General features: G+C 49.3%; 1 protein-coding gene and 1 long non-coding RNA gene across 9 annotated transcripts; one reads left to right on the top strand and one right to left on the bottom strand.

The window, feature by feature from the left end:
- Positions 1 to 1172: 1172 nt before the first annotated feature.
- PROZ (protein Z, vitamin K dependent plasma glycoprotein) lies at positions 1173 to 18111 on the bottom strand. 8 transcript variants are annotated; one of them, XM_063792371.1, is made up of 12 exons: positions 17645 to 18111; positions 15525 to 15715; positions 14991 to 15056; positions 14082 to 14245; positions 12462 to 12486; positions 12074 to 12175; positions 10906 to 11019; positions 9342 to 9473; positions 8866 to 8933; positions 3469 to 3586; positions 1834 to 1965; positions 1173 to 1643 (listed from the first exon to the last, which is right to left on the bottom strand). In XM_063792371.1, the coding sequence occupies exons 2-12, from the start codon at positions 15592 to 15594 to the stop codon at positions 1528 to 1530; spliced, it is 1107 nt and encodes a 368-aa protein (XP_063648441.1). In that variant the 5' UTR covers positions 15595 to 15715; positions 17645 to 18111; the 3' UTR covers positions 1173 to 1527. The 8 variants fall into 8 exon arrangements, with proteins under 8 accessions (XP_063648441.1, XP_063648438.1, XP_063648440.1 ...); XM_063792368.1 differs by having other exon boundaries at positions 1173 to 1965; positions 17645 to 17725; positions 17914 to 18033; XM_063792370.1 differs by lacking the exon at positions 14991 to 15056 and having other exon boundaries at positions 1173 to 1965; positions 17645 to 17965.
- Positions 15260 to 18166, top strand: LOC129136882 (uncharacterized). The gene is made up of 3 exons (XR_008538921.2): positions 15260 to 15507; positions 17938 to 18006; positions 18097 to 18166. It is a non-coding gene; the product is annotated as an uncharacterized LOC129136882 (long non-coding RNA).
- The last annotated feature ends 1551 nt before the right edge of the window (positions 18167 to 19717 follow it).

The following is a 19717-nucleotide window of genomic DNA, read 5'->3' as shown; positions in this document are numbered from 1 at the left end:
TAAAAACCCAAGTTATGTGTAAATTGTTCTGAACTCAAGAGAATATTTGTCCACCTACATTTTTAATTCCTCTTTTTAAAAGTCCTCTCTGCTCTTCAACGATGCTCTGCTCTGTGTCACTCAAGGACACTGGTGGAGAAGCAGCTGTGCCCCTTCCTTAACTAAGTCAGAGTTAAAATGTGAACATTTATGCCATTTCTGTCCATTTCCGTGCAAATTCAGACCCTGCTAGGAGCTCCAGTCTCCAAGGACGTTTCACTGGGGGCTGGACTGCAGCTCTGTCTTTGGTACTTGCATTGCAGCTGCAGCCTTCATGACAGCAGGTGTTTACTGTGATTCAGCATGTGCTGTCCTGGTCTGTTCTACAAAATACCATGGACTGGGTGATAACAGAAACTCATTTCTCACAGATCTGGGGGCTGGGAAGTTCAAGATCTGGGTGCCGGAAGATTTGGTGTCTGCTGAGGGCTCTCTGTCTCCAGGGTAGCACCTCACTGCAGTGTCCTCGTATGGGAGAAGAGATGGAAGGGGCTGGCAGAGCCCTCATGGCCTAGTCACCTCCCAAGGGCCCCACCTCCCCATATCATCATCTTGGGGTAAGTTCCAATTTTGGAGTTTTGAAGGGACACACACTCCAGCCACAACAGTGCTGGGCGTTGCCCTAGCTGCCCATCAGCCCATTGGTGAGGTGCTGGGATTCTACCCTGGGCGACCCTGAGGCATGAAGAGGTGGAACAGTTGTCCAAGAGCCACCTGGTGGGACGAGCAGAGAGCTGGGTCTCAGTGCTCAGACCTGACTTCGGGCCCCGGAACCTTCCGTGGGAACCCTCCCAGAGAAGGGCGGGTGCACAACCCCGTGAGACGCCGGCGTTCCTCCTCAGCCTCTCTCATGCTCTCTGGCCCTTTCCTCTAATGCTGCCTCTCTGGGATACCCACAGGGTCATTCTCCTCCATTGCCAACCTGCTTCTAGTGGCTGCTTCTGCACTGAGCCATGGTCCTCAGTCACAGTGGCAATTGGTAAACCAACAGAGGAGGTCACTTTCTGCTGTAACCGGAGATTGTTGTCGCTTCTGCACCAGAACACACTCACCAGTGTGCAGGCTGGGGTGGCTATTCCCTGAGCACAGGGAACACTGGACTTGGAGAAGGAAAGAATTTCTGGAAACCAGGCTGCTTTATGACTGACAGATTATCTTATTTTATTATTTAACGTATCTCATGTTTTCTTTTAAGGTCTCTATTGAGATAAAGAGTTCCAGGGAAAGAAAGGTCACAGTGCTCGGTAAACAACCCAGCAAACAGCGGCTCTGCTGCTGCGTGGGCCGAGCGGGTGGTCTGGGGCTGTGACGGCCTCTCAGTGTGTGATGAAGTTTCAGCGCCCTCCACAGTGGCAGTGCCAGCTTGGAATCCCGCTTCCGGTTGTGTTGTTCATTCTGGCTAGCTGAGTTTCAGTTAGTTCATGATCTGTTTAAACCAGAGTGAGTACCTGGAGACCTTGGTGACAAGGACCATGTGAGCCTCCCCTCCTACTGGCTGCGAGCCCAGGACCCCCGTGAGGAACCAGGAGCCTCTGTGTTCTCTGGTGACCACACTTCCCTCCATCCAGTGCATGGCCGCCACGCTGCTTCTCTCACAGTAGGTCCTGGTGGTGACAGTCACATTCAGGACCTGCCCACACTCCTCCCCCTCCACAAGTGTGACAGGCCGCGTGGTCAGCGAGTTGCCCAGGTCAGTGCCATTGCGTGCCCAGCCGCTGAGGAGGCCCCTGGTGCGTGGGATGAGGAGGTGCTCAGCGAAGTCTTTCTCAGGGGTGCACACGGGGAGCCCCGCACCTGGGCACTGGATGGGCCACTCCAGCTCCAGCAGTGACAGGTCATTCTCCTCCGAGTCCGCGTCGTACCGCATGTGCACATGGACGTGCGTTATCTTGATCATCAGCGGGTCTTGGCTCGTTCTGTTAAAATCTGAAATCATGAACAATCGCCAGTTCTTTACAGTCTGATTTTCAAGGGGACATAATGTTCAGAAACGAGCTTCTCAGGGAGCCACGTGAGGAGGGAGAGACCGGCCCTGGAGGACCCACAGGCTCACTGCCCCGTGGTGTGGACACTGTGCCTTTCTGCGGACAGAAAGGCCACTCACAGATTGCACGATTGCAACCAAGTGCCACAGCCTTTAAAAACAGTCAAGGTTAGTTCTTCTGTTTTGGAGTGCAGTGGGGTGTGGTGAAATGATTAAAAAGCAGGAAGCAGTGATGTGGAACTTCTCCAGGCCAGTCAAACATTGGCTGTTGAGAAGTGGTTTTCACGTTATTTTGTTGACTGAAAAATATTTAAGGGCCAGGCACAGTGGCTCACATCTGTAATCCCAGCGCTTTGGGAGGCCAAGGCAGGTCGATCACTTAAGGCCAGGAGTAAAGACCAGCTTTTCCAACATAGCAAAACCCCGTTTCTACTAAAAATACAAAAAATTAGTGGGATATGGTGGTGCACGCCTGTAGTCCCAGCTACTCGGGAGGCTGAGGCAGGAGAATCGCTTGAAACCAGGAGGTGGAGGTTGCAGTGAGCCGAGGTCGTGCCACAGCACTCCAGCCTTGGCGACAGAGTGAGACTCTGTCTCAAAGAAAAAAAAAAAAAGGATGAAGAGTAAAAACATACTTATTTTGAGGTTCTTCAGAGTCATTATAGAGCATGTTGACAGGTTAATATGGAACTTTGCCGCCTCACGATGGGGTAGAAACTATTGTGTGTTTGGACAGATAAGGAAATAGGCACGTGGCTGGGTGCAGTGACTCACGCCTGTAATCCCAGCCTTTGGGAGGCCAAGGCAGGCGGATCACCTGTGGTCAGGAGTTCGAGACCAGCCTGGCCAACATGGTGAAACCCCATCTCTACAAAAATACAAAGAAATTAGCTGGCCACGGTGGCAGGCGCCTGTAATCCCAGCTACTTGGGAGGCTGAGGCATGAGAATCGCTTGAACCCAGGAGGCAGAGGTTGCAGTGAGCCTGGATCATGCCACTGCACTCCAGCCTGAGGGATTGAGTGAGACTCTGTCTCAAAAAAAAAAAAAAAGAAATAGGCACAGAGAAGCCGATGAGAAGGCCACTGCCTCAGCCTGAGGTCTCAACCGCTGGGGGATTCGAGCCCCATTCTTCCGATTTTTAGCCAATTATCCATCTCTTATGCCACAACTGCTCAATTTCAGTGGGAAATGAAGTCATCCTTATGTAGGCTGTGATTTCCTCCCTTGCTGAGTGTGAGTTAGCACTTGCCTGTCCCTGGGCCCAGGCTTCTGCTGGTATTTTACATATGCTTCCTGAGTTGATAAGTATCTCAGTTTTATTGACAGTAAATTCAGTTCTATGTTGCATTAGAAACAGTCCAGTTTTAAATTTTTCATTTCATTCTTACATAGGATAGTGTATTTCCAATGTGGTTTTATAAAAACTCATGATAAAATACTTACATGTTTTTACAGTAATATTCCTGTGTAACAGTGAACATTTTGCTGTTGTCAGTACAAAATTTTCCCGGATTATAACACCACCACAGAAGTCTTTTCCTTCGGAATTTGTTAACTTTACCTTTAAAAATCAAAACAGACAATAAATAGCTGGTGACAATTTGCAGGATTAGGGGCAGTAAAGTCTACTGGATAGGGTGGATAGGGATATGGACCCCCCCCCCGCCCACAGCCAAAGGCAGACAGCCGTATTTGATTCTTGCCCCAGCACTCAAATGGCTACAGGATTGTTAACGAATTGTTGACAATCTAAGCTTTTATTTGCTTAGGGATTAAATGGGGCCGGCACTTCCCCTTTCGGCCCAGGTGAAGTAACAGTGATCAGATTTACCCTCCCACCTGAAGCAAAAAATTGACAAAATCTATGGAATGATGGTTTTCAGGAATCGTAATCCCCAAGAAACAACGGTCTCAGCTACTGTCCAGAATTTCCATGGCGTAGAGCAGGACGGGGCATCTCAGTTGGAGCCCCGCTGACTCCCTAAATTGAAGAGAGAAAGCTGAGAGCCCAGGGAGGCCACAGTGGCTGGAGTTTGCAGAACAGAGTCCTGCAGAACAGAGTCCAGCAGAGGAGAGAGCTTGGTAGAGAATGCTGGAGGATGGCCACATGCCTAGCAGTTTTCAGCAGAGCAGTGGTGATCACGTGTACGTGGAGACTAATTATGGCTGGGTAAGAACCACCCAAGAGTGTGAGAGGGACCTGTGCTAGACACTCGCACAAGCTGGGAATAGCAATTGCTTCCACCAGCTGAGTTAAAACATCCCTGACTCAGTGGGGCACGGGGCAGGATGCATAGAAGGGTTTCACTTCAGTAGTCAGAATAACTAGCTCTAGACTTGAGCGCTGCCCTGGTCCTACTGACAAATCTTAAGAGCAATGTGCCAAAGGATGAAAGTATTTCCAACTTAACTGTGTCCTAGGACAATATCCAAGTGTATGTATAGAGCACAAAATATTCAGCACCTAACAGGATAAAATTCACAATGTCTGGAAATCCATTACGGCATACGAACAGGAAAATGTGACCCATAATGAGAAGAAAAATCTCCCAAAACTGAGTCAGCACTGACAGATATTAGTAGACAAGGACAATTAAACAGTGATTGTAACTGTAGTCCAAATGTTCAAAAAGTTAAGTAGAGACAAAAATACGTACTTTTAAAAACCTAAATTAAATTTTTGGATGACAGCTACAATGTATGAGGTTAAACATCCACCGGCCAGGATGAATGGCAGATTAGACATTGCAGAAGAACAGATTGATGACCTTGAAGGCATCACAACAGAAACTATCAAAAGTAAAACACGGAGAGAACGGAGATTTTTGAAAAATGAACAGACCATCTCTGAGCTATGGGATTTCAAACAGCTTAAGATACATGTAATTAGAGTCCCAAAACAGAGCAGGGAGAAGGAGGAGAGAAAAAAAAATCTGAAAATAATGGGCCAGGCATGGTGGCTCACGCCTATAATCCCAGCACTTTGGGAGGCTGAGGTGGAAGGATTGCTTGAGCCCAGGAGTTTGAGACCAGCCTGAGCAACATAGCAAGACCCCATCTCTACATGAAATTTAAAAATTAGCTGTGTGTGGTGGTGCACACCTGTGGTCCCAGCTACTCGAGAGGCTGAGGTGGGAGGATCACCTGAACCCAGGAGGTTGAGGCTGCAGTGAGCCATGATCACACCACTACACTCCAGCACAGGCAATAGGGCGAGACCCTGTCTCAAAAAAAAAAAAAGAAAATTATGACCAAATATTTTTCAAATTTGACAAGTGCTAGTAGCCCACAAATACAAGAATCTCAACAAACCCTATGTGCAAGAAACATGAAAACAATACACAGTATAATTAAATTCAAAATCCATGATAGAGGAAATCTTAGAAAGTTAAAAAGCATTTAAAATCTTAAAAGTGCCACAGGTAAGGACATGTGAGGAACAGCAGCAGGGTGATGGGAGCCATCTTGTGGCATGAGGCAGACAGGAAGGCAGTGGGGCAGGCCCAAGTGCAGAGAGGAGAGGACTGCTGCCAGCCTGGGGCTCTGCGCCAGACGCAATGCCTTTCATAGATGAAGATGAACAAAGACTCCTCCAGACAAACGCAAGAAGGCTGCTTCCCCAGACGCCTCACAGCACAGCAGATATCAAAGGGGCCCTTTAGGCAGGAGGAAAACAATACCAGAGGGAGGCTTGGATCTACACAAAGCAGCAAGGAACACTGGAAAAGGTTATGACATCCCATTAAATATTTATCCGCATTCCACTATATATGTAAGGTTTTTTTCCTTATTCTTTAAACTTCTTTACAGGATACTGTTTAAACAAAAATAATGGAAGTATAGAGTGGCATTTATAACATCTGTAGATGTAAGACCTATGCCAAAACCAGCACCCAGGTCAGGAGGGGAGGAATGGGGCATGATTGCTGTAAGGACTCATGCTACAGCGAGCGGATGTGGCGTCGGCGAAAGTGGAGTGGACTGTGATAGGGTAAAGATGTATTCTCCAAACTGTGAAGCAACCGCCAACAAAGAACCAGAGATGATAAACCAACAAAGGAGAGAAAACAGAATCATAACAATATATAGTTAATCTAACAGAAGGCAGAAAAAGAGGAAAAGAACAGATAAGAAAAATAAAAGATAGCAAGATGATAGCTTTAACCATAAACATATCAACAATTACAATAAATGTAAAATGGCCTAAATACCCCAATTAAAAGGCAGAGGTTTTTCACACTGGATAAAAATGAAAGCCAATTATATACTACCTATAAAACATGTACCTTATTTATTTTTTAAACATGCACTTTATAAAAATACAAATAGGTTAAAAGTAGAAGATTGGAAAAAGATAAGTCATGCTAACACTAATAATTGGAAAGCTAAAGTGTCTATATCAATATCAGACAAAGGGGATTTTAGAGCAAATAATATTACCAGGGATACAAAAGGAGAAAACGAGAAGTTGTTTGAAAGATTAAATGAAATAAAGCATGTGCCCACATAGCACGGGTACTGGCTCTGGAAGTGTTAAGTGTTGCAGTTTTCAACCGTCTAATGCAAAATGCTGAGCCAAGTGAGAAAGTGTTTTTGCAACTTTACCGTGGCGTCGTTCCTGGAACTCCTCGTGTGTTTATGAATAATAGCTGCCACTTGTTGAATACCTACCATAAGTGAAGAACATTATCTGTAATCCTCACTGCAACTCTAGGGGTGAGATCCTCACTTTAAAGGGGATAAAACCAAGTTGGAGAGAAGACGGCACTTGCGCCATCAGAGTCTGCCAGACTTGTAGTAATACCTCTTCCCTAGGATGTAAGAAACAAGGAAGTTCTAAAGATAATCTTCAACCCTATATCCTGCTAGGTCACTTAATCATTCTCCTTTTCAAAGTTTGTTTTAGGAAAATTCCATATATTCAGTGAAATAACTTCAGAACAATTTCTAATACTGAAGTAAAAAATCTAATAGTATGTAGCCTGCCTAAGTCAGTGTCCTCTGTCTTAAACACACCCGCTGTGTTTAGAGAATGCCTCCCCCCTGGTTGTATGTCTCTTAGCCTTGCTGGTATGAGTGCTACGGTTGCAGACTAGAACCGCGCCCTGTCTTCCCTTGGGTAAGCTGGGAAGCTGGAGACAGCCTGCAGGTGGTAGAGCCAGACCCTGTCCCTACCTATGGAGGACCACTGCACTCTGGGCCTCCCAAGTACCGACCCTCAGCGCACTCATGGGGCAGACAGCAATAGGAAGAACTGTCTTAGAAAGCTTGGGCAGGAAAAGTGATAAAAGATTGAGAGGAAGTTTGCAAAGCTGGTGATAGACCATTCCCGCTTCCATCCCCGCCTTCTATCACTCCGTCTGCTTTGCCTCCCTTCGGTTTCTTCCTTTCCACCTTGGAGCTGGGTGGCTTCAAGTCCTTGAGCTCCATCCTGTTCTCTGCCAGTCCACACGACTGCCAGAGTGAGTGGGCTGGGCACAGCTGTCTTGTAAGAGTCAGGTGAAACTGAAGGGGCTTATTACTCACAAGGGGGGCCCCTGAGGCTGTGCCATCCACACGGCAGCCACACTCGGGTACGGAGCATTGTGGACACGAGGGCTGCACCTCAGTGTAAATTCACACCAGATTCCAAAGATTCAGTGTAAAGGAAAAAGGCAAATAACCTCAATAATGTTTATATTCATTACATGGGGAAATAATGACACATATTTGGGTTAAATAAAATATCAAAATTTCACATGCTTTTACTTACATTATTGTGGCTACTAGAAAATTTTAAATTATGTGGTTTACATTGCATTTCTATTGGACAAGGCTGTTCTGAAGGATATACCCAGGCAGAAGGAGATAATTGTGTTAGAGGCCTGAAAGGCAAGGAAAGTGGAAAATGAGGTAAGTAAATCAAAGCCAGTGTGGGTGGTATAAAACCATAATAACAAAAATCGTAATATCTATTTTGTGAAGATATACAGAAAGCAAGAAAAGAATAAAATACTGGCCAGACAGCAAATGGACCCAGAATGAGGTGCTGGGAATTAGCCTGAGGAGGGAGAAATAGCTGACTACTTGTGCTAAATATGGATGTTTATGTGTCAAGAGTGACCATTAAGTAAACAGAAAGTGAATGATGAGGCCAGGCCTGGTGGCTCACACCTGTAATCCCAGCACTTTGGGAGGCCAAGGCGGGTGGGTCACTTGAGGTCAGGCGTTTGAGACCATCCTGTCCAACATGGCGAAACCCTGTCTCTACTAAAAATATAAAAATCAGCCGGGCGTGGTGGCGCATTCCTGTAATCCCAGCTACTCAGGAGGTGGAGGCAGGGAAAGCGCTTGTGCCCAGGAGGCAGAGATTGCAGTGAGCCGGGACTGGACCACTGCACTCCAGGCTGGGTGACAGATTGAGACTCCATCTCAAAAAAACAAACCAAAAACAAATGAATGGTTAACTTCTAAACCAGCCAAGGAGGGGAAAAGGAGAACAAAAATGAATGCCAAACTAGAGAAATTTAGTGAACAAAGTAACAAAGCTAGAATGCCAGGCCAGCAGCCGAGAGCAGAGATTTTGAGATGCTTATGTTCTGAGAAAATGACATTGGTAACAGTTTGGAACTGCAGAGGAAAGGTCTTGGGGGCTGTAGATAATGCTGTCCTTTTGTATTAGTTACGAACTCGGCATTAGAATATGGTTGGAAGTGTGAATAGAGGTTGGTCAGTGCAGTCAGTAGCCCATCAAAGTCAGGATGCCCGATGCACTTAGTTGTTAACATTTCTATTTAGGAAATGACAAGTGAGGTGAAAGTCGTAACAATAAATTGAAGCACGCAGAGAGCGCTCTGTTACCTGCCACGGGAGGTCCTGTAGATCCGGTGCACGCTTCTCGGAGGTCAGCACCCCGCAGGCACACTGGTCTGCATTTGCGGCAGCAACATGAGAATGAAAATCAGCGCCTTCTCAGCGAATATCGGACTCTGTCTATGGTGTTAACCGTTGCATAATTCCATCTATGGTACTAACCATTATAATCTTATCCTTAATGCTGATGAATGTGCAGTGATTCACAGACACACAGACTGGAGTTAAACCACCCCTCACGGCACTCATGGTTTAGCTCAGAGTGGTCCGAGCAAGCACTAGTGACAGAAACTGCACTTTCTAGCATGGCCATTGCTCCAGCGTGGAGACGCGGACCACCTTCGGAGTCGTGGCAACTGCTTATCACAGATCCGCGGGCTTCACCCAGTACTACAGAAGGAAGGAGGATGTGGACGGGGTCGCTGGCATTGGAAGCTGGAGGCCGCTGTGGTCTGAGCACTCACCGTGGGGCACACACCGTTTGTGGTCCTCACCAAGCCTGTAGCCCTGAGCACAGCTGCACGTGTAGGATTCCTGTCCTGGGAGGCAGAAGTGTTGACACCCATCAGTCCGCTCTGGGTGACATTCATTTTTAGCTGAAAAGGAAAAAAAACCAGAAATGCTAGCTTGGGAATAGTCATTTTATCACAGCCTTGCACACAGTTCTGTTGGTCCATGTTCATTTTATCACAGCCTTGCACACAGTTCTGTGTGTTGGTCCATGTTCATTTTATCACAGCCTTGCACACAAGAGTTCTGGTGTGTTGGTCCATGTGTTCTCATTCTCTTCAGATCGTTGTCCTCTGTGTCAGTGTTTCCCACATGTACGTATTTCAGGAATGTGCATGTAGAACAAAGACTCCGTGAGTGAGGCCGGGCGCGGTGGCTCATGCCTGTAATCCCAGCACTTTGGGAGGCCGAGGTGGGTGGATCACGAGGTCAGGAGATCGAGCCCAGCCTGGCCAACATGGTGAAACCCCATCTCTACTAGAAATACAAAAATTAGCCAGGCATGGTGGCGCGCGCCTGTAGTCCCAGCTACTCGGGAGGCTGAGGCAGGAGAATCACTTGAACCCAGGAGGCAAAAGGTTGCAGTGAGCTGACATCGCGTCACTGCACTCCAGCCTGGCGACAGAGCGAGACTCCATCTCAAAAATAAAATAAAAATTAAAAAAAAAAAAAGACTCTGTGAGTGATGACACTTCTATTTGTCCTTTTTCCACATGGACTGTAATCCACGTGCCTGTTTTGTCTGCCGGCTTGCATTGGCTATTCCCTTTAAATTGCTGCTTCTTCAAGGAGGGGACGTGGGATGGGAGGGGGTTAGTGTGACATCGGTGGTGGCTGAGCAGCTGGGATGGGGGCTTTCCACCAAGAGGGAGAAGATTAAGAAAGGGGCACATGGTGGGTGAAGGTCAAAGCCCCCTTTGGTATGTGGTAAATTTGGGGTGTCTGTGAAGGCATTAGCTGGGGCATCAAGGAGGCAGATGGAGCAGAAATCTGGACTTCGGAGGAGAGGGCTGGGCTGGAAGGAAGGTTTTCCCCAGAGAAACGGGCTCCGAGTTGACCAGTGGTGCTGAGAACAGAGCGCACTTGTTGCTGTAGTTGGCGATGATGGACACTGACATTTGGCGGGTATTTAAGGATATTTGTTTATGTGCTTTGCGTCTTCCCTGTCTGCAGTCTCCCACTGGGAGTCTGGCACTGAGGACGCCTGTGTGTGACCCCCCAGCCTGTGAGCAGATTGTGAATGGTTGAGGTGGGGGTGGGGAGGAGAGGGGCCCCTGCCATGAAAAGTATGGGGGCCTGTCTGGAAGGGGCAGCTCAGAATGCAGCCAGCCCCCCGGCGTGGTTTCTGGAGGAGAATCTGGTTGGGATGAGAAGAATCCCCTGGGGTGAGCCAAATCGCGGTTCACACAGGCACCTTGTGGCTACACCCCAGGAGGGGCCCATTGGGACTCTGGCCGAGGATGTGAGGCCCACCTGCCCAGGGAGGCCCTTGGGGGAAGGGGACGGCCGGGGCCTCACCCAGCTCGCAGTTGCTGCCCTCATAGCCGGGGGAGCAGGTGCAGGTGTAGCCCCAGATGCTGTCCTGGCAAGAGCCATTGTGGAGGCAGGGCTGGGAGATGCACGGGGAGCCGCCTGCAGGAGGAGGATGGGGGTTGGGGTGGTGGTGACAGGAACGGGGACCTGAGCAGGAGGAGGATGGAGTGGGGGGTGGCAGCAGGGATGGGGACCTGAGCACCTGAGCAGGAGGAGGGTGGGGTGACAGGAACAGGGACCAGAGCAGGAGGAGGACAGAGTGGAGCAGGGATGGGGACCTGAGCAGGAGGAGGACGGGGGGGCAGGGGGTGGCAGGGACTGGGACCTGAGCAGGAGGAGGATGGGGGGAGGTGGCAGGGACGGGGACCTGAGCAGGAGGAGGACAGAGTGGAGCAGGGATGGGGACCTGAGCAGGAGGAGGATGTGGGGAGGTGGCAGGGACGGGGACCTGAGCAGGAGGAGGATGGGGGGGCAGGGGATGGCAGGGACGGGGACCTGAGCAGGAGGAGGACCGGGGGGCAGGGGGTGGCAGGGACGGGGACCTGAGCAGGAGGAGGACGGGGGGGCAGGGGGTGGCAGGGACGGCGACTGAGCCTGCTCATGCTGCTCCCCATGCCATCGCCTGGCCCCCAGGACGCTCCCCGCTCAGGATGTAAGGCCTGGCTGCCAGTGCCTCCCACTCTGCTGGGCGCCCTTTCTTCGTCCGCACGCGGTCCCCTCTGTCCCGCCCCATCAGCCCTTCTCCGGCCTTCCCCGCCTCTCCCGCTTCCTTCTGTGCCCAGTTGTCCCCGTGCTTGTCTGGTGGTGGCTGCAGCTCTTTGCTTACTCATTCCCAGGTGGGTCCTTACCCTGGCCTCCCCCAGCCCCGTGGGTCTCCATCTGTGTTACTTCTGTCCCATGCTCTTCTGCAGTTGCCCACCTAGAGCTCCTCCCTCGGGAGCCATGACTTTCCAAAATTTGAGACGAGTTCTGACCCTGCTGCAGCATGAGGCTTCCCAGGAGCCCAGGAGCCAGGCGGCTGGAGGAGCTGCTCGGGGGGGCCCTCCTGGCCTGTGGCCCATGTCCCAGAGTGCCCAGAAACTACCCAGACACTGGGCAAGACAAACCAGGCACTGCCTGTGGCCCTGGTGGCAGAGCCCGGGGGCTTCCTGACCTGGTCCTTGGGGAGAGTCAGAGCTGCGCCCTTCCCTGGAGAGACATCGTGGGTCCTGGAGCCAGAGGTTTGGCATCCGCTGAGCTGGGGTCGTGAAGCGTCCTAAGCCCACCCCGGCATCCGCTGAGCTGGGGTAATGAAGCGTCCTAAGCCCACCCCGGCATCCGCTGAGCTGGGGTAATGAAGCGTCCTAAGCCCACCCCGGCATCCGCTGAGCTGGGGTTGTGAAGCGTCCTAAGCCCACCCCGGCATCCGCTGAGCTGGGGTCGTGAAGCGTCCTAAGCCCACCCCGGCATCCGCTGAGCTGGGGTCGTGAAGCGTCCTAAGCCCACCCCGCACCTCATCCCGAGGAATTAATACTTCCAAGGAGACGAAGGAAACCACTTACCCTTATAGCGTCTCCAGAATTCATCCTTTAGAGTTAAAACATAAAAATGTTACAAATGGGATATTTGTTTTTCTATATTCTTTCCTGTAGATGAACTTGAAGGTAAGAAAATGTTGATTTTATTCACCTAATAGGACAATAGTGGTTGAAACAATGCACAATTTTCCTGTTTTACAGCCTATTTGTTTATGTTAAATGTATAGTAACTAAATGTATCTGTAAGATATATTACTCAACATGTGCTTACCACCACCTATTTGAGGAAGGCCAGAGTCTATGACGTGGCACAAACCCACCACACACAGCCCCTAACGTGGCCCTTCCCTTCTAGGGCCAATCTCCACGCCACCCTCCACAAAAGCACATGATATACAAGTCACATCACCTTTTCACTTTTTATAAACCGAGTTGAATTTTAAAGATATATACCTGTGTAGGGAGTGGGGACGCTTAGTTTGGGGTAGGAGTATCTAAAATTAGGAGAATTATTCAGACTTGAAGCCTAGAAAGAAAATGTATAAAAAATGGTATCTCCCAAGATCGTATTTGGACTTCTAACAACTTGAATAATGTCATTAAGTAGTAAATGAAAAACAATTTTCTCTACCAGGAAGTTTGAAAAATGAAATTTAGGGCCAAATACTTTGAAAAATTTTTACACTTTTCACATGCCTTTGGGATTTCTCTGAGTTATATTAAAAATGGTCTATTTCATAAGAGTTCTCTTATAGATAGGTATTTAAGAAACTAGAATTTTAAAAACATTAACTATACTAGAGAAACAGGTCAACATTTAATTAAGAATCAACTTTAGGCTGGGAACGGTGGCTCACGCCTGTAATCCCAGCACTCTGGGAGGCCGAGGCGGGTGGATCGCAAGGTCAAGAGATCGAGACCATCCTGCCAACATGGTGAAACCCCGTCTCTACTAAAAATACAAAAAAATTAGCCAGGCGTGGTGGCGCGTGCCTGTAGTCCCAGCTACTTGGGAGGCTGAGGCAGGAGAATCACTTGAACCCGGGAAGCAGAGCTTGCAGTGAGCTGAGATCACACCACTGCACTCCAGCCTGGGGGACAGAGTGAGACTCCGTCTCAAAAAAATACAAATAAATAAATAAATAGATAAAATAGCAAATTGTTACTTGTGTTATTTAGAGCACACACCCAGTCACATGTGAAGAAAATCATTTATGTAATCCCAAGCATGGATTAGGATTTTCTTCCTATGTGGCATCCCAGAGAGGACGTTTCTGTTTTCAAGTTTTTTTAAGGTATTGAAACCACTAAGTCTCCATTAAAAGCACGAAATTCTCTGAAAGCCACCACAGGCTGGGCGGCGTGTATGCTGGGTGTCTGATCAGTGTGTGGGCCTTGCCTGACCTGAAGAAATGAGTCCAGTGGGCTCTGAGCTGACTTCCAGCCCCACTCACTGCTGTAGGGAAGGGTGGATTAAGTCGATTCTCTAAATTGTTTCCTCATCTGTAAAACTGGGATTGTGTCAACCTCATCAGTAAGTAAATAGGCTAATTAATTAAGCTTAATCTCTGAGAAATGATGCTCCCTGGGCCAGCAGAAGTATAAATAATGAGGAGGCCTGTGGTTTGTGGTGGGGGTACATACAGTGACTACTTCATTTTCAAACACTTCTCTTGCTTCTTCATAGACACAGATTTCTTCATAACATTCTTTTTCCAAGTTTCCCTCAAAGAGTTCTTCCAGAAGATAGGAGCCCGCACGCTTCCACCTCACCAGAACGTCGTTTGCTTTGGAGGCCGGGAGAAATACTACAGACGAGACAAGAAGGCAGGTGACTGGGAGCACCGAGGGCCCTGCTTTCCAGAGCTGCCTGGCTTCCTCCCCGGCCGGCCGCCAGCCCCAGCCCCGTCCGTCCCACAGGCTCTCAGCCTGCGAGGGCCTCAGGGCCACCCCGCTACTCCCTCCCCTGAGGTAGGCAAGCACTTCATCCTCTGGGCGAATGGACCAGCCCCAGGATCAGTGCGGATACACTAAGGTTCTGCAGAGAGGCCACGGGCCTCGGTCAGGAAAGTGGAGGAGGGAGGGCTCCAACTGGGTTTTGGGTCTGAGTGCGAAGGAAGGCCGAGCTGGGGTCAGAGGTCACCGTACTGAGAACTGGGGACCAAGAGCCATCAGCTCCTGTGCTGCCTCTGTGCGCAGCGTTTAACATCTTGATAAAACACATAAAGAAGAAACGTATACATTGCAGCAGGCTCTGCGATTTCCAGGAGGAGGCAAACGAGTTGACCCGCGGCAGTGGTCTCTGGAGCCTCTTCCCACCTGAGGGTCCCAAAGCATGTTCTCTCCCTCTCCGGGAGGGTCAAAGCCCAGGCCCTTCCCGTCCTCCCTCCTTTTCTCTCGGTGCTGAGGGTTACAGCAGGGGCGGCTCAGCTAAGTCCGGCTACGGTAAGTGCTGGGCAGGGCAGGGCGGGGGGATCACCCTCTCAGGGCAGGAGACCATGGGGCCAGCGGGAGACCATGGGGCCAGCGGGGATGCTGGGTGTTTTGACTTGCAGCTTTCCTGGACGCCTGTGCAGGCAGAGTCAGAATGGAGTCCATGTCGTTCCTTCAGTGAAGTGGCTGGTGGTAGAAGGGTGGCAGGCAGGCAGGGTGGCTGCTCCCTGGCTATGTCTCCTGACTCAAGACTGGGCATTCCTGGCTGGCCTGGCCAAGGCTCTCTCTGCCCACATTGCAGTCTGGGCTCAGCCTGCCCCACCCCCTCCCCTCGTCCAATGCCCAACCCAGGCCTCCCCCCACTCCTCTGCCTTTCCCCCTCCCCTCTCCCCCACCTTTCCCGGCTGAATCCCCTGCACACAGGCTTCTTTCTGTTTGGGCATCTCTTGGGAGGACCCCAAGTGACACCATCATGTCCCAAATACTTGTCACCAAATGGTAAAGATCCAAACAGCTTTTTCAGGGGAATTAAGACTAGTCTGGGCACTCAGGGCTCCTCTGGCTCCTGGAAAAAGCCTCATCTACAAATCCACCGTGGACCGAGTCAAGAAAGACACAGCACAGGCACAACAGACAGGTAAGCCAGATGCCTACCTGAGGGCTCCGCACGATGGAGGGCGAGGACCAGGACCAGGCCCTGGAGCAGAGGGACGCAGCCTGCCATTCCCACCCGGAGAGCTGGGACAGGGCTACAAACACAGCCAAAGTCCAGGCTGGGGGAGGTGCTGGCAGCAGGAGTCTCGGTGCACGACCTGTGCAGCTGTGTGCTTCCCTCCTGACGTTTTCTGTTTGAGGCCAGGCAGAGAAATGAACGGTGAAGGCTCAGAGGACCCTGGGAGATATTTAGGGAGACAGAGAACAGAAGGTAAAGGCAGCGGGTGCAAGGTGGAAGGTGGCACCCATGCCCGTGTGTGGTCAATGGAGGTGAGACAGGCCCTGGGGACACAGCACTGGGCGGGACAGACAAAGTCACATGCAGCTTACATTCTAGGTGTGTGTGGAATACACAGAAAAGAACGAGGGAAAGAGAAAGGAGGGAGTGAGGGAGGGAAAGCAGGAGGATTGAAAGAAGGAAGGGGAGAAAAGGAAGGGAGGGAGGGAGGAGGGAGAAAGCGGGGAAGGGCCAAATAGTGTCTGTCACTACAGCTCAGCACCATTGTAGCAGAGGCAGCATAGACAATCATGAATGAACACTTGGCTGTGTGCCAATAAAGCTTTATTTATAAGAGCTATTAAGGGGCAGATTTGGCCCCAGGGTTGTAGTTTGCTGCTTTCAGATGTAGGCCCTGTGTATTAGTCCCTTCTTACACTGTTATGAAGAAATAGCCAAGACTGGGTCATTTAAGAAAAGAGGTTTAGTTGACTCCCAGTTCCACATGGCTGGGGAGGCCTCAGGAAACTTATAATTATGGCAGAAGGCACCTCTTCACAGGGTGGCAGCAGAGAGAATGACTGCAAGCAGGGGAAATGCCAGATCCTTATAAAACCATCAAATCTCTTGAGACTCACTCACTATCCCAAGAGCAGCATGGTGGAAACCACCCCCATGATTCAATTACCTCCCACCGGGTCCCTCCCAGGACACGTGGGGACTATGGGGATTACAATTCAAGATAAGATTTTGGTGGGGACACAGCCAAACCATATCAGCCCTTGAAGCCTGAGGTAAGAACCTGGTGTTTCATTTTCACTGTGTTGGGAAGATATTGGAGGGAACAGGAATTGACATGGAAAGATTTGTGCTCTGAAGGGATCACTGGGCTGCTGTGTAGAGAACAGAACATTCCAGAGAAGTCAAAAGGGAGGCTGCCGGCTAGTCCAGGAGGGGGCGAGGGTGCAGCCATGCAGCAGGAAGCACGTTTGCAGTCTGGATGCTTCAGGAAGGGAAAGCTGATGGGATTCATGATGAATTGTGTCGGGCAGCATGGCTCCAAGGTTTGGGCTGAGCGATTGGGAGGATGGCAGTGCGTGTGCTGAGACGGCCAAGCTCCAGAAGGGCAGAGGGAAGCGAGGTTTGGCAAATTTGAGGTGTCTGTGGGATGTCCAGGTGGAGACAGGAGTGGGCATCCGAGAAGCTGGGACTCACAGTGGAGATTCAGGTGGTAACAGATGAAAGGACAGCATTGTCAGCATATAGATATTGTTCGATTGAATGACACTCAAAGGTGGCAAAACTCAATGAAAGGATTCTAAATACAATTTTGTTAAAGTGGGAACAGAAGAAAACTAAGAAGCTGACACCCTTGATTAAGAGGGCATGCCCGCAAATACACTGAAGTTGTGAAGTTTGCTTTAAAAAGCTGGGAAAAGAAAATAAAGTTTATCTTTAGTGAGTGAGTTAAAATAATTTGAAAGCCGGAAGTTGATTGTATAGGATAGATCTTGGGTGAATTGCACCAGCCTGGCAATCTACGTGGCCTTCACTTAAGAAAAGGTGCCTTTTTTTGTGTGAAAATGTATTCCCACATGGAAATTTACATTAAAAATACTTCTGCTGGATAGTTTAAAAACCATCAATAGCTGCCTAAAAATGGAAAAGCAGACAGGGACATACACATTTGATCAATAAGTGTTAATTAAGCACATCCTATATGCCTGACATGGGTATCTGAGCTACAACCTCTTCCCTCATGGACCATTTTAGTCTGTTGGGGCTGCTGTAACAAAACACCTTAGAGTGGGTAATTTACGATAAACAGAAACGTAGTGCTCACAGTTCTGGAGGATGGGAAGTCCAAGATCAAGGCTCCAGTAGACTCAGTGTCTGGTGACGGCCCATGATTCATAGACGTGTCCTTGGATGGTGGAAGGGAGGAATGTGGGTGCTCCCTGGAGCCTCTTTTGGGAGGGCAGTCATCCATCCATGAAGGCAGAGTGCCTCCCAGAGGCCCCACCTCCTAGTACTATTGCACAGGGGGTTAGGTTTCAACGTGAGTTTTGGGGGATTATATGGTTTGGCTCTGTGTCCCCAACCAAATCTCACCTTGAATTGTAATAATCCCCACAGGTCAAGGGCAGGACCAGGTGGAGGTGATTGAATCATGGAGGTGGTTTCCCCCCTGCTGTTCTTGTGATGGTGAGTGCATTCTCATGAGATCTGATGATTTTATAAGGGGCTTCCCCCTGTGATTGACACGCATTTTCTCTCTCCTGCCACCCTGTGAAGAGGTGCCTGCTTGCCATGATTATGTTTCCTGAGGCCTCCCCAGCCATGTGGAACTGTGAGTTCATTAAACCACTTTTCTTTATAAGTTACCTAGTCTCAAGTATTTCTTCATAGCAGCATTAGAACAGACTAATACAGGAAGGCATCAACATCGAGGCCACAGCTGTGACTGACCGTGTTGTACGTGGACTGACCGTGTTGTATGTGGTGATTTAATTTTCTCACCTGTCTTCTCAAAGATACCACCTTTGGACCAACAATTCTACAATAATAAATTGTCCAAACATTAAGATTCACCTCGTTCTACTCATCTTCCTCATCTCTCATATGAATAATCGTTCTTCTGTCACCCTCTTCTGTTCTGAAAAACAAACCAACCAACATTGGGACACTTTTTCCATTGACTGGTTTACTTTCCTTCTGTATACCTGAGGAGAATCTTCCTTCCTTTGGGGTCTTTGTCGTGTCCTTCAGATGTTGGGGTGTCCTCTGTGGGGGTCCCCAGCTTAAATCAACTGACCCCACAACTTTGTGTGGAACCTGAAATGAGCAGCCTATGGAGAACCTGGTCATTGAATACTTAGATCTTGCCGCAGTCCCTATTTAAATACCTGTTCAATCAACTCTGGGACCTATGTTTTAGATTTCAACATCTCTGAATTGGCCTGTTCCCTACAGCCAATGTTCTAATGTCAGCCTGGACAAGGCCGAGTTCTTCCTGAAAGGGGTTGTGCTTTATGTTGCCCCCTGGGGGCACTGCCACTTTGCAATCCCTTTAAATACATTTTTTTGTGTGAGTTTTGGGAGCCCATGTGAATAGTGTAAACGTATTGCAAAGCTGGTTCCTGGCTGGCCTGTGGTTTAGATTATCTGAGCTTCCCCCTCTTGCCTCCAGGCTGAGTTGACCCACAGCTAATTTGGGTATATGCTCTTTCTTTCAGGTTCATCAATAATGGTGCGTCTTAGATTCACAGAGTAGAGTGTGGTCTAGTCCACTTTGTGGTGCTGTAACAGGATATCTGAGACTGGGTAATTTATAAAGAACAGAAATTTATTTCTTACAGTTCTGGAGGCTGGGACATCAAAGGTCCAGGGGCCCCCATCTGGCGAGGGCCTTCTTGCTGAGTCATCCCATGGTGGAAGGTGGATGCGCGTGAGAGAGAGAGAGAGAGAGAGAGAGAAAGGGGAGAGAGGAAGGGGGCCAAACTCATCCTTTTATTCCAAAATAACGAACCCACTCCTACAATAGTGGTATCAATTCATTCACGCGGGCTCTGACGATGAATGCGTCTTAAAGGTCCCACCTCTCAACACTGTTGCGTTGGGATTAAGTTTCCAACACGTGCACTATAGGGACACATTCAAACCACAGCATGCTGCATCCTCTGATGTCCACATTGTGGATGGAGGTGGCAGCTTATCACCTGGAGCTCCTGAAGAAATTAAAGAGGAGACACATGGTGACGCAGCCCGCAGCCTGGCGTTTTTAGCATCTCAGAAGCACTGACAGGGACCCGCAAGCTTATGAGAAATTGTTCAACTCATTGGGCTTCCTCAGAGCTTGGGAGACCATTATGTGGAAGACACTATCTGGACATGTTTCTCTTTTTTCCACCTGTCT

This window comes from Pan troglodytes, chromosome 14 (genome assembly GCF_028858775.2).
Source record: "Pan troglodytes isolate AG18354 chromosome 14, NHGRI_mPanTro3-v2.0_pri, whole genome shotgun sequence".
NCBI lineage: Eukaryota > Metazoa > Chordata > Mammalia > Primates > Hominidae > Pan > Pan troglodytes.
Note: the sequence above shows the minus strand (reverse complement) of the source record. Positions and strands in the feature narration are given on the sequence as shown.

What these genes read in the sequence shown, in the direction of transcription:
- PROZ (XM_063792368.1), bottom strand. Translation starts at nt 15,594, where the DNA reads ATGGCAGGCTGCGTCCCTCTGCTCCAGGGCCTGGTCCTGGTCCTCGCC. An exon ending in CCATCGTGCGGAGCCCTCAG is followed by an intron (nt 15,057 to 15,524) that starts GTAGGCATCTGG and finishes TTCTACCACCAG; the next exon opens with CCACTTCACTGAAGGAACGA. An exon ending in TTGAAAATGAAGTAGTCACT is followed by an intron (nt 12,487 to 14,081) that starts GTATGTACCCCC and finishes TTAACTCTAAAG; the next exon opens with GATGAATTCTGGAGACGCTA.